The sequence below is a fragment of the Corylus avellana genome, chromosome 2 (genome assembly GCF_965113065.1).
Source record: "Corylus avellana chromosome 2, dhCorAvel1.hap1.2, whole genome shotgun sequence".
NCBI lineage: Eukaryota > Viridiplantae > Streptophyta > Magnoliopsida > Fagales > Betulaceae > Corylus > Corylus avellana.
The window spans coordinates 29948213-29961583 of NC_142491.1; the positions used below are offsets into that span (position 1 = coordinate 29948213).

At 38.9% G+C, this 13371-nt stretch overlaps 1 protein-coding gene across 2 annotated transcripts in view; it reads right to left on the bottom strand.

Annotated features, from left to right (window-relative positions):
* The window catches only part of LOC132175155 (ADP-ribosylation factor GTPase-activating protein AGD4), a 71206-nt gene extending 58799 nt beyond the window's left edge, over window positions 1–12407 (bottom strand). The window contains exons 1-2 of one of the 2 annotated variants that reach the window (XM_059587011.2): window positions 12182–12407; window positions 6640–6716 (exon numbers count right to left, since the gene is read on the bottom strand). In XM_059587011.2, coding sequence (XP_059442994.2) covers window positions 6640–6716; window positions 12182–12229 — 125 coding nt within the window. In that variant the 5' untranslated portion in view covers window positions 12230–12407. The remainder of the gene's footprint in view (window positions 1–6639; window positions 6717–12181) is intronic. The other variant, XM_059587003.2, reaches the window with a different exon arrangement.
* Window positions 12408–13371: the final 964 nt, after the last annotated feature.

Consider the following 13371-nt stretch of genomic DNA (forward strand, 5'->3'; position numbering starts at 1 on the left):
TGCTTTGCTAATTTAATTTTCCCTAACAAATAGACAAATTTCCTTCGTGCAAGAGTGCACACTTGATGAAATCATTACAGAAACCCCATTTCACCACTCTTCTCACATGTGCCACTAGAAATATGACAGTTTAAAAACTGGAGCCTCATAGCAAACCTTTTTTCATTTTTTAACTATCTTAATATGTTGCGACTATAAAAAGGCCTAGATCCTGTTTGGACTTGGATTCAAGCCCCTTTATGCTTACAAAGAAGACATGGATGTGTAGAAACAAGATTAGCTTCAGGCGAAAAATGGAAAGGCATGTGGTTCCAGTGCCAAAGGTTTAAACAAAGCCAAATTCTGATTTTGAAAATTTTTTCAGGTTGCGGTACCGGTTGATGTGATGTCTCACTTTGTCAAAGTTGGTATGTTAGAGAACGTTTACAGCTTTGATTGGCAGAAAGCATTTTTAGAATTTCCCTTTCTTTTCTTTTTTTTTGATAAGTAAGCATTTTTAGAATTCCCTATGAAAGCAAGTTCTCATGAAAGGCTTAAAATTCTCCATTGAGAGATTAGTAGTGGGTGCTTTGCTAATTTAATTTTCCCTAGCAAATAGACAAATTTCCTTCGTGCAAGAGTGCACACTTGATGAAATCATTACAGAAACCCCATTTCACCACTCTTCTCACATGTGCCGCTAGAAATATGACAGTCTAAAAAATGGAGCCTCATAGCAAACCTTTTTCATTTTTTAACTATCTTAATATGTTTTTTTTTTTTTTGATAAGTAATGATGATGATATAAAAGAGCGCAAAGGGGCGCAACCCATATACACGGGAAGTATAAACTGAGAGCGCCTAGGAGGGAGAGAAATGAAAAAGAAAATCAGAGAAACTAATCACTAAAGGAGCTAGCCAAGCGGCCGTCCAAGAGTAAAGAGTACAGAAGAAGAAATGAGTCAATTCCTCTATGGTCCTAGTGGAATTTTCAAAACATCTAGCATTTCGTTCATTCCAAATACACCACATAAGACACAGAGGGATCATCTTCCAAACAACCGCGCTTCGAGAGCGACCTCCCGACCACCAACTAGCAAAAAAGGCCCTCACCCGGCTAGGCATGACCCAAAGCAACCCGAACCGCTGAAAAATCATGTGCCAAAGAGCACTTGCAAGCTCACAGTGGAGAAGAAGATGATCGGCTGACTCTCCGGTCTTCTTGCACATACAACACCACTCCACAACCACTATGTTCCTCCTACGAAGCATATCATGAGTCAAAATTTTGCCTAAGGCTGCTGTCCACCCAAAAAAAGCCACCCGCTGAGGCGCCTTAGTACCCCATATGCTCTTCCAAGGAAACTCCTCTTGGTTAGAAATGGCCAAGGTCTTATAGAACGATTTCACCTCAAACTTGCCCTTCTTGGACGGCGCCCAGCAAATACGATCTACGTTGCCTAGGGAAACCTTGCAAGAATACAACCGATCAAAAAAAGGAGAAACCAAATCCATCTCCCAATCCATCTCCCAAGAATACTATCTTAATATGTTGCGACTATAAAAAGGCCTAGATCCTGTTTGGACTTGGATTCAAGCCCCTTTATGCTTACAAAGAAGACATGGATGTGTAGAAACAAGATTAGCTTCTGGCAGAAAATGTTATAAACTCCAAGTGATTTTTGAACTCCTATCTATAATGCTACACATACTCCTACTTCCCCACACTCATTTCTCGACACTCATAGGTGGCTTTTAAAACCACCATTGGATTAAAATCCAATAAAGATCAATCACAAATTCAATAGTGGTTTTAAAAGCCACATATGGGTGCGGGGAAATGGGGGTGAAGAAGTGGGAGCGTGTATAACATTTCTCATATAATAATGCACATGTAGAAGCACCTTTGAGTGGATTATATGCACCTGATATTTCAAGTATATGGATGCTTCCTGAGCTGGGTTCAATTGAAGAATGATGCTACTGCCACAAATTTTTCCATGGAGCAAATGTAGAGAGAAATATAGTTGTATACTTTAGGTAGGTTTGATTACCTAACTGCCCTGATGATATCAGTGATTCATGGCAGGGCATAAGGATAAGGTTATGTGGAATGATGTGACCGAAAAAATGAAGCGTCAGATGGCAGGTTGGAAGAGAATGTATCTCTCGAAAGGAGGTCGTTTAACTCTCATTAAGAGCACGCTCTCTAATCTTCCGACTTACTTTTTGTCTCTGTTTCCGATTCCTATGAGTATAGCTAAAAGACTTGAGAAAGTACAAAGAGACTTCTTATGGGGAGGGATGGGAGACGAGCATAAGCTGCATCTTGTAAATTGGAATCAAGTCTGTCGTCCCCTTCAGTACGATGGGCTTGGCATTCGTAAGTTGCATCAGTTTAATCAAACTCTCTTGGGTAAATGGCTTTGGAGATATGCTAATGAGAGTGAGGCTCTATGGTATAAGGTTATCAAAGCTAAATATGAAGATCAGGAGGGTGGTTGGTGCACTAAGGAGGTTTCGGGTTCCCATGGTGTGGGCTTATGGAAGCACATTCGGCAAGGTTGGAATTTTTTTGCCAAAGGTATTCGTTATGAGGTGGGGGTGGGTTCGAAAGTTCGTTTTTGGCATGATATTTGGTGTGGGGACTCCTCTTTGAAGCATGCTTTCCCGTCTTTGTACAGCATAGCCAGATACAAAGAAGCTTGGGTGAAGGATAACTTTATTTGGAGGAATGGAGTTGTCGAATGGAATGTCATTTTTGTGCGGTCAGTACAGGATTGGGAGATGGATTTGATTTCTTCTTTCTTTGACCGGTTGTACTCGTACAAGATATCCATAGGCTCTATGGATTGTATTCGATGGTCTTCGTCTAAGAAAGGCAATTTCGAGGTTAAGTCTCTCTTCAAGGCCTTGTCCAAATGTGACCATGAAGTGTTTCCTTGGAAGAGCATTTGGTGTACTAAGGTGCCATTGCAAGTGGCTTTCTTCGGGTGGATCGCGGCCTTAGGCAAAATTTTGACTCACGACACCCTGCAGAAGAGGAACCTAGTGGTAGTGAAATGGTGTTGTATGTGCGAGAAGAATGGAGAGTCGGTCGATCATCTTCTTCTCCATTGCGAGATCGCAAGTGTTCTTTGGCATACTATTTTTGATCGGTTTGGGCTGCTTTGGGTCATGCCTTGCAAGGTGAGGGGCTTGTTCGATTGTTGGTGGTCGGGAGGAAGTTCTCGAAGCGCAGTAGTGTGGAAGATGATCCCTTTGTGTCTTATGTGGTGTATTTGGAATGAAAGGAATGCTAGATGCTTTGAGAACTCCACTAGGACTATAGAGGAATTGACTCATTTTTTCTTCTTTACTTTGTATTCTTGGACGGCCGCTTGGCTAGCTCCTATAGGTATTAGCTTCTCTGATTTTCTTTTTCATTTTTCTCCCTGTTAGGCGCTCTCTTTTATACTTCCCGTGTATGTGGGTTGCGCCCCTCTGCGCTCTTTTATATCATATTTACTTATCAAAAAAAATATATATATATCAGTGATTCGGCTGAAGCAATGGCTTGTTGATTGTAATATTGTCTATTGAAAGTAAATGTGACTCTGCTCTGAAGAGGAGTCACTGAATTTCATGCATGCTATCCAAACCAATACTGAGGTAAATCAATGAACATTAGATGCCATGACAGCTAACATCAAACTTACTGAATTTCCTAAACATAAATGAAAAACTCAATCAGTTCCAAAGATGTTGGTTTTATTACGACCCCATGAAAATGCAATGGTTCAATGTGCAAGTCAAGCGCCCTTTCAGGTTGTTTCAAGATAATCGAGTTCTGGATCCAATTTTACTATCTGCTCTTTAATACAACTTCGGTACTAATTCTGCAATCCTTTCTCACTGTTTTTCTTGCTTTTTGCTATTATTTCCTTGCTTTCTAAATTTTTTTTTTTTTTGATAATTAATGTGAATATTATTGAAAAAACGCAGAGGGGCGCAACCCTAATGCAAAAATACATACAAAAAAACCCCTACGGAATATACAAAGAGAACATATTCAAGAACTCTTCATAGTCGGGACATCAATACGGTGGTGAGCCAACGCCCACAAGTGTAGCATAGATATCATATTCTGCCTCATCCCATCCACCGAACAGTACTCCTTATCCTCAAAAGTTCAGGCATTCCTCTCCTGCCAAATACACCAAATGGTGCACAAAGGAACCATCCTCCAAATGAATTTAGAGATAGCCCTACCCCCCACCCGATTCCAGCAAGCAAGCAAGTCGAGGAAACTTTGCGGCATGACCCACTCAATACCAAACAAAGTAAAAACATAGTTCCATAACCGAGTAGCCACTTCACAATGAATCAACAAATGATCTGCGGACTCCCCATTCTTCTTACACATACAACACCATTCCACTACCACAATACCCCTCTTTCACAAATTGTCATGTGTCAGAATTTTGCCAAGAGCCGCAGTCCACCCAAAAAATGCCACTCGCGAGGGCACCTTAAAGCGCCATATACTCTTCCATGGGAACACCTCACAACCTTGAATGGACAAGGCCTTATAGAACGACTTCACCTCAAACATACCTTTTTAGACAAGGACCAGCTACTGCTTTCTATATTCCTTTCCTACTGCTTTTCTTGCTTTTCGATTGTTTTGGTACTGCATCACCCATTTTCAAGCATGAAGTCAAACTAATGGCCTCGAAAATGCCATCACCCATATGGCTAAAAACTAGCTTCAAAAATGTCTAAATTCTAATTACTATGCAAGTCAATGGCTTTTCCCTCAGTTGAATATAGAGGAAGCCATGTGCAAGCAATCTGAGTTGCATGAAGAAGACAATTTCTCCGGTTGAAATATTATTGATTAATGCATTTCACTCCTACTAAAGTCCCAATAATATAATGAAAGGAAAAAATTTCATGGTAATCAGCTTGAGAACCTAGGGGACAGCAAAATCAAACTGTCAGCTGAATACAACCCAAGAAAGGCTGCTAATTCCAGAACCAACTCAAAATTGTCTAAGGAGGAGTATAGGGTACCAGATTGTCAACAACTCACATCCAACATTTTTTTTTGATAAGTAATGTATTTTATTAAAAAGTGTACGGCGCCTCTAAGTACACAGGCAATATACACAAGAAGCTCCAAACGAGCAAGAAACCCAAACCCCAACGAGCCCTCAAACTCAAACGCACATCCAACTTATTCACACCCAATACACGAGTTACAAGAACAAGAGGCCCCCTTTTAACTTTTGGTGGTATTTTTTTTTTTTTTTGATAAGTAAATATGATATAAAAGAGCGCAGAGGGGCGCAACCCACATACACGGGAAGTATACAAGAGAGCGCCTAAGAGGGAGAGAAATGAAAAAGAAAATCAGAGAATCTAATTCCTATAGGAGCTAGCCAAGCGGCCGTCCAGGAATACAAAGTAAAGAAGAAAAAATGAGTCAATTCCTCTATAGTCCTAGTGGAGTTTTCAAAGCATCTAGCATTCCTTTCATTCCAAATACACCACATAAGACACAAAGGGATCATCTTCCACACTACCGCGCTTCGAGAACTTCCTCCCGACCACCAACAATCGAACAAGCCCCTCACCTTGCAAGGCATGACCCAAAGCAGCCCAAACCGATCAAAAATAGTATGCCAAAGAACACTTGCGATCTCGCAATGGAGAAGAAGATGATCAACCGACTCTCCATTCTTCTTGCACATACAACACCATTCCACTACCACTATGTTCCTCTTTTGGTGGTATGATGTACCAATGAATGGCACCTTGATTCAATCCCTCAGGGCTGGCCCTCACAACCGCTCTCCTAGAGCATTAAGCACCATGCCAATTAATCTCCACCTGTTGCAGATATCTGCTCACATGCCTTCACTGAGAGGAAGCCACCCAAAGGGTAATTGTCAAGTGTGTACTCTTGATGTCCTATCAAAGTCCAGAGGAGTGCCATCTTTTGATGCTATCAATAGATTAAGATACCATCTAATAGTGCACCCAAAGGATTCTTGCACAAGTTGAGAACAGGGCCAAACAAGCTTATCTCAAGCTTGGTGCCATGTATTAAAGGGTGAGATTTTGCAGCTATAGTGGGTTACCTCGCCATTGTTGCCAACTTATTCACAAAGTGGCTTGCAGTTGCACTCTAGGTAGGTGTCAGCAAGGCACATCATTCTGCATGTATTGCCTGCTTACTGGTGCAGAGCCACGCTAAAATTGTAGTACTCACACCTGGAAGGCATTTTTGGGTAATGTCATTGGCTGTTAATTCGAAGCCGTCTGTCCCACATGTACACACTCCTACAAAAGACCACAAGTGCCTATTTGCCTAATTCAAATGGCACCTCCTCCACCCGTAAGAAAGGAGGAGAGGTGGTTTTCATGAGTTCAAGACCCTATAGGTCAGTGTATAACTCAGCAATTGAAGAAAAAAAATGGGGAGGGCAAGAAGGTGTCGTTCACTTTATAATTTAGCATTTGCGCTTCAATTCAATTCCCTTCTGTGATAACACTTAATCAAATCTTATTTCTATTGGGAATACTAGCAAAATCTAATCAAAATAATTTCAGGAACAATTAGGTGATAAAATAGTTGGTGAGATATGCAGACAGGGAATATCCTGAGTGACTTACATAAGCTTCTTAGAACCCTTATATAGACTTTGGCAGCGATCTTTCAACTCATCAGCTGTCTGTTCTAGAGAATGCATCTGTTCAATAATGGAAAATAAAAAATTAAGATAAGTATAACCACTTTTCTCCAAATAGAAAATCAAACAGTGAATAATCTTTAGAATAAATGCATCATCCATTTTAAATAGACAGTAACTAATCCATGAATGAATAAGTCATCAGCTTTAAATGATTAGCAATCTTAATTAATAAATGAGCACACCAGAACAACACTAGTTTTTTTTTTATATATAAGTAAAAGAAATTTATTAAAAGCGCATGGGACACAACCCAAGTACTAAGAAAGTATATAAAAAAATTAAAAATAAAAAACCTAGCAAATCAAGGATGATAAAAAAAAAGGGGTTAAAAATCTACAAAGCTAGAAACATGGAAAAAAAAGGAAGGGATCCACTTAAATAGGGATTTAAGAAAACAAATATGTCGATCCAAGCTCATCTTCTCGCAATCATCGAAGCTTAGAGCATTCCGTTTTCTCTAAATACACCACATTAAAAATGAAGGGAGTACATTCCAAACGATATTGATATCATTCCAACCGAACCTTATTTTCCAACACTTCCTAAGATCCATTACCTATCTAAGCATAACCCACTTTACTCCAAACATCTAAAATACCATATTCCACAAATCTATCACAACATCACAATGAAGAAGATGATTTGGGTTTCCTCACTCTTTTTGCACATACAACACCAATCTATCACTATGAAGTGACACATGGAGTCTCCAAGCGGTAATTAGCGATTAAAGGTTATTAGGTGATTAATAACCGCCCCCGCTTGTACACCCCTACTTGGAGATTATCCAAAGTGAGAATTTTCCCTAGAGATGTCGTCCAAGTAAAAAAAAAAAAAAAAGGAGTTCAACCTCAAAGGAGCCTTAGTCCTATAGATGCTCTTTCAAGAGAAGACGAGTCGACATTGGGAAGAACTTTGTAAAAAGATTTGACCTCAAAAGATCTTTTCGATGAGGTCCAACATAACTTATCATCACATCCCCAACCCAACCTAACAGAATACAAAACATTGAAGAGAGAGGAGACAAAGTCCACCTCCCAATCATGCACCGACCTGATAAAATTAATATCCCAATGAACCACATCATTGTTAACAATCCTAAGGTCAGCCACCAGAGCATCCCTATTCCTTGCAAGGCAAAACAACCCCTTCCTAATGTGTTTTCAAAGACTCAACCCATAAGAACCAGTGACACTGTTAGTGCACAAGCCACCCGCCAAACACGCATACTTTATTATATTCACTATCTACCATCAAAAGCCTCTGTCTTCATAACAAACCTTCATAACCACTTTCCCAATAGAGCCTGATTGAAAGTAATCAAACTCTTGATCTCCAACCCACCAAGCTGAATAGAAGTACAAACCTTCTTCTAATTAATGTGGAATTTAGACTCATTTTCCAAACCAGCCCACAAGAAATCCCTCAACAATTTTTCCAAACGATTAGCAACACCAACTAGGATAGGGAAGAGGGAAAAGATATAGGTAGGAAGGTTTGAAAGCATGCTCTTAATCAACTTACTCAACCACCCTTAGACAAGTGAAGGATAGTAGGTGGCTGGAAAGGGATTTTGAGGAGATTGAGGTGTTCGGGGTTGTCAAGCATATGAATGGCGACAAGTCTCCAAGTCCTGATGGCTTCTCTATGGGTTTTATTAAGGCATGCTGGTGGCTTATAAAAAGAAGACTTTATGGCTGTTTTTCGAGAGTTTCACAGCAAAGCAAGTTTTCAGAAAAGCCTAAACGCATCTTTTATTGCTCTCATTCCTAAGAAAGTGGGGGCTGTGGATCTTAAGGACTTTCGCCCGATAAGTCTTATGGGGGTAGTGTTCAAACTTATCGCTAAGCTCTTAGCGAATAGATTGAAAACTGTGTTGTCTAAGATAATCTCGAAGTCTCAAAATGCTTTTGTCAAGGGGAGGCAAATTCTAGATTCGGTCCTTATAGGGAATGAATGCATCGATAGTCGCCTTCGATCCAGGATTCCTAGTTTGTTATGCAAGCTGGACCTTGAGAAGGCATATGATCATGTGAATTGGGATTTCTTACTGCACCTTCTACAAAAATGTGGTTTTGAGGAGAAATGGAGAGAATGGATTGTGTTTTGTATCTCTATGGTTCGCTAGTCAGTTTTGGTCAATGGAGAACCAGCAAGCTTTTTGGATTCGACAAGGAAATCCTCTCTCTCCTTTGTTATTTGTTATTATCATGGAGGCGTTGAGTAGAATGATGGTGGAAACTGAAGCTAGGGGGCTGGTTGTAGGTTTTTCTGTAGGTCCTGTGCACAATCCTGGTATTAGCGTTTCGCACTTGTTGTTTGAGGATGATACATTGATTTTCTGTGATGCAGATGAGGAACAACTTCGCAATTTACACTGTCTTTTCCTATGTTTTGAAGTTGTTTCAGGTCTAAAGAAAAATCTGCCAAAGACAGAAATTGTTCCTATTGGGGAGGTGCAAGATATTGATTTGTTGCTAGTATTTTTGGTTGTCAGGTGGTGGGCTTACATATGAAGTATTTGGGGATTCCTTTGGGGGCGCATTACAAGGCTTCCACAATCTGGAACAGTATGCTTGAGACCATGGAAAGGAGGTTGGCAAGGTGGAAAATGGGTCTTTTATCAAAAGGGGGGAAGCTTACGCTGATTAAGAGCACTCTTTCTAGCATACCAACCTATGTGTTATCTCTTTTCCCCATTCCATCGAGTGTGGCAAACAGGGTAGAGAAGATGCAAAGGAATTTTTTATGGGGTGTTACCAATGAGGAGACAAAGTATCACTTAGTTAAATGGTCTCTAGTTTGCTCTCCTTTGCAAAGTGGTGGCTTGGGGATTAGAAATCTGCGTAGGTTTAATCAAGCTTTATTGGGGAAATGGTTATGGCGGTATGCTGCAAAGAGGGAAGCTTATTAGAGGAAGGTAGTTGAAGCAAAATATGGGAGTATGGATGGAGGTTGGTGTACTAAACAGGCTAAGGGGTCTTTTGGTGTTGGGGTTTGGAAGCATATTAGGAGAGGGTGGGAGTCTCTTTCTAAGTTCATCACATTTGAAGTTGGAGATGGATCCCAAATTAGGTTTTGGCATGATAATTGGCGTGGAGATCAACCATTAAAGGAGGCTTTCCCAGAATTGTTTCATATTGCAAGAAACAAAGAGGCTTGGGTGAGTGATAATATGCAGATTTTGTATGAGGAAGTTCATTGGAATGTTCCTTCTTTATGAGCGGCTCAAGACTGGGAAGTAGAGGTGGTGATGGCTTTCTATGGCAAATTGTATGAGACCCGGCACCATTTGGGGGGTGTGGACCGCATTTGGTGGATTCCTTCCAAGAGAAAGCTTTTTGAGGTTCAATCATTCTTTGGAGTGCTTTCTTCTTCTTCTTTGGAGAAGCACGAGGTGGGGAGCTCTTCTTTTCCATGGAATAGTATATGGAAGGTGAAAGTTCCGCTTAGAGTTAGTTTTTTTGTGTGGACGGCTACTCTAGGACAGATCCTCACTTTGGATAATCTTCGCAAGAGAGGTTTGATCGGGGTGGGCTGGTGTAGTATGTGTAAGAGGAGTGGTGAGTCTATCAATCATCTCCTCTTCCATTTTGATGTGGCACGTGCTCTTTGGAGTGTTCTTTTTTCCCTTTTTGATGTGAACTGGGTAATGCATGGTAGGGTTATTGACCTCCTATATTGCTGGAAAGGCCAAAGAGGTAATAAAATGGCGATGGAGGTGTGGAGAATGGCTCCTTTGTGCCTTATGTGGACTATTTGGAGGGAGAGGAATGCTCGATGTTTTGAAGATAAGGAAATGACAACGGCGGAGCTTAGCAATAGGTTTCTCAAATTGTTTTTCCATTGGGCAGGAGCCTTGAACATTCCTCAAGTTTCTACTATGCATCAACTTGTGGAATTGTGTTCTTCTTTTTATCTTTAAAGGGGTGTGTATCTTTGTATACTTCATGTGTACTAAGGTTGAGTCCCTTTGCGCTTTTTAATGAATACTTATTTATCAAAAAAAAAAGTAAACTCTTTTCCAACCAGCTAATCTTCTCTCCATTTTCAATGATTCTTATAGTTTTTTCAATGGTTCAGATTTAATTCCACTCCCCCTCTCTTTCTTGTGAAAAAATTGAAATTATATTTGGACCGTTGAAAAAATTACACAATTTTTTTTTAGAACACCTAAGCCAATTTTTTTTTTTTTTGAGAAGCAACTATTGCCTTTTGGTAAGTGAAAAGATCCAGATTTGTTTTTGGGAAGCAGCTATTACAATAATTACTGAGAAAGTTATTGTGAAGATGAAAAATGTTGTTGCCTAGGTACATATTTGTTGTTTACAAGCGATAGAAAGAAAAAATAAAAATAAAATATTGAGATTACAATCGTCTAGAATTTATAAAGAATGGGAAGACAAGTGCTAGGGATCGCCCAACCACTTTTACAGCAATTTCAAGAACAAAAACATCAATCCAAGCAAAGAAAATTCACCATATTCAAAAGGTTCAACAAGACAATGAAGAATGTGCATTCCAAATGTCACTATTTTTGCGTCATCCAAAGCATCTTTCCATCAGGTGCATAATAGAGCTTAAATTCTATTTGCACCTAAAAATGAAAAGATTTTATTCAATTTTATTTTCAAGTCCTTAAGGTTTTTTTTTATGGGAAGCAACTAACTACATTCCCCTACCCCCCAATCTATGTCCTTTTGGTACTAGTTGTTAAATTACCAATTATCCCAAAAACTTAAGCTAATAGAAAGAGGTAAATTTAATCACTTAATCAACACTTTAACACTCTCCCTCATGTGTGAGCTCAAACTCTCTTTTAATAAGTGAGGCCAAACACGTAAAATATCAAATTTAAATGGGGTGATTTGACGGAGTAAAGGTTTGATCCCAAAACATTTGGCTCTGATACCAAGTTCAAACATTAGTATTTGATTAGTGAGATTTTGAGGGTAAATGAATTCAAGCGTGAGTAAAACTTGTATGTTCATGAGAAGATATCAACTAAACCAGTAAAAAATGTAATATTTAAACGGCCACGGATCTCTCTCGCATGATTTAGCAAGCAAGTTATGCGCATTGTTGGTCCAACAACCATTTGCTTATAATTACCACAGCTGCAAGATTATTAGAACTAAAAGAAAAGATTAATAGAACTGTGAAAAAAAAAAAGGCAGCGCCTATAATTGTTCTAATTGACAGGATTACGCATTTTTTCATGGCTCGTGAAAGACCCTTCTTCCTCCCTAGAACGACGAAGGGATAAGAAGACATGGAAAAGCAATCAGAGCTTTATGATTTCATTTCTTACAGTTCAAACAACGAAGAAGTACGATTTGATTATGCTCATGTAAAGAAAAAGGTTTCGAATTCCGCATGTGACTAAGACAAAGAAACTTCTCTATAAAAAAATTGAAATATAGAAATATTAAAAGAAATGATACACTCCCAAAGGGGTTTACCTGCTTCAGAAACATAGGGGAATCGTCCAGCTTGATGAAGGTCACCATTGTTCCTCTGGAGTCTCGAGGCAATAACCTACAGACTAGCTCTCTCTCTCTCTCTCTCTCCCTCTCCCTATCCGAATTCAGACAGACCGAAGAGTTTCAGATCGGAGGAGAAGTATGAGTCACGAGGGGTGGGGGTGAGGGGGGAATTTGATCACTTGAAGAAGTCGTTTAGGGGATCTACTTGTCAATGACTGAACTAGGGATGGGGTGAAGGGTAATTTGGTTATTTGAAGAAGTCGTTTAGGGAATCCAATTGACAACGAATTGACTGTGTTCATTAATGAAACATTCACTAATTCAAAAATAAAATAAAATAAAATAATAATAATAATAATGAAACATTCACATGGGAAACTGACTCACGAGTCACCGGTTACAACCCAGCCGTTTTCGTATAGAAAATGATCCTTTACATTTCAAAATCTCTTTATTTCTTTCATTTAGTGCATTTTGAAGGGTATTGCATTTAATGCACTACCATCATTAAAATTTTTGGACAATACTACCCTTCAAAATGCACTAAATAGAGAAAATGGAGGAATTTTGAAATAGAGAGGAACCTTTTCCCTTTCATATGTGCAGGGCAGTTGGCTAATTCTTCCAAATTCATCTTACCTAGAAAATATTAACTTATTATATTTTATGAGTATTTTTTTGGTTCAAAGAATAAAAACGCAAAAATACCTCAAAATATAACTAGACAAACATACCTCATAAATATAATTACTATTCAATTCAAATGAATTGGCGAGGAGCTTAAGAGCTATATGAAACAACACTTTTTCCGGATGAATTGCAGAGAAAGTGCGCTCAACAGATTTTTGTTTGGACAAGAATTTTCTATTGGTTGAAGTAAAAAATTTTCTCAACGTAGTATTTATTTGTGAAAAATATAAAAAAGTCCATCAAACTAACAGTTGTTTGCGAACTAAAATAGCCCATTAAACTACCAAAATGTATTAAAAAACCCACTTATTTTTTTATATTCCTATAATACTTATATTCTTTTAACAAATAAAATAATTGTAAAAAAAAAAAAAAAAACCAATGGATGAATAAAAACAATTTTTTAACAGAATTTGATTCCATGGACTAAATTGTTTTTTTTTTTTTTTTTTTTTGGAATATCTCAAGAACCTTTG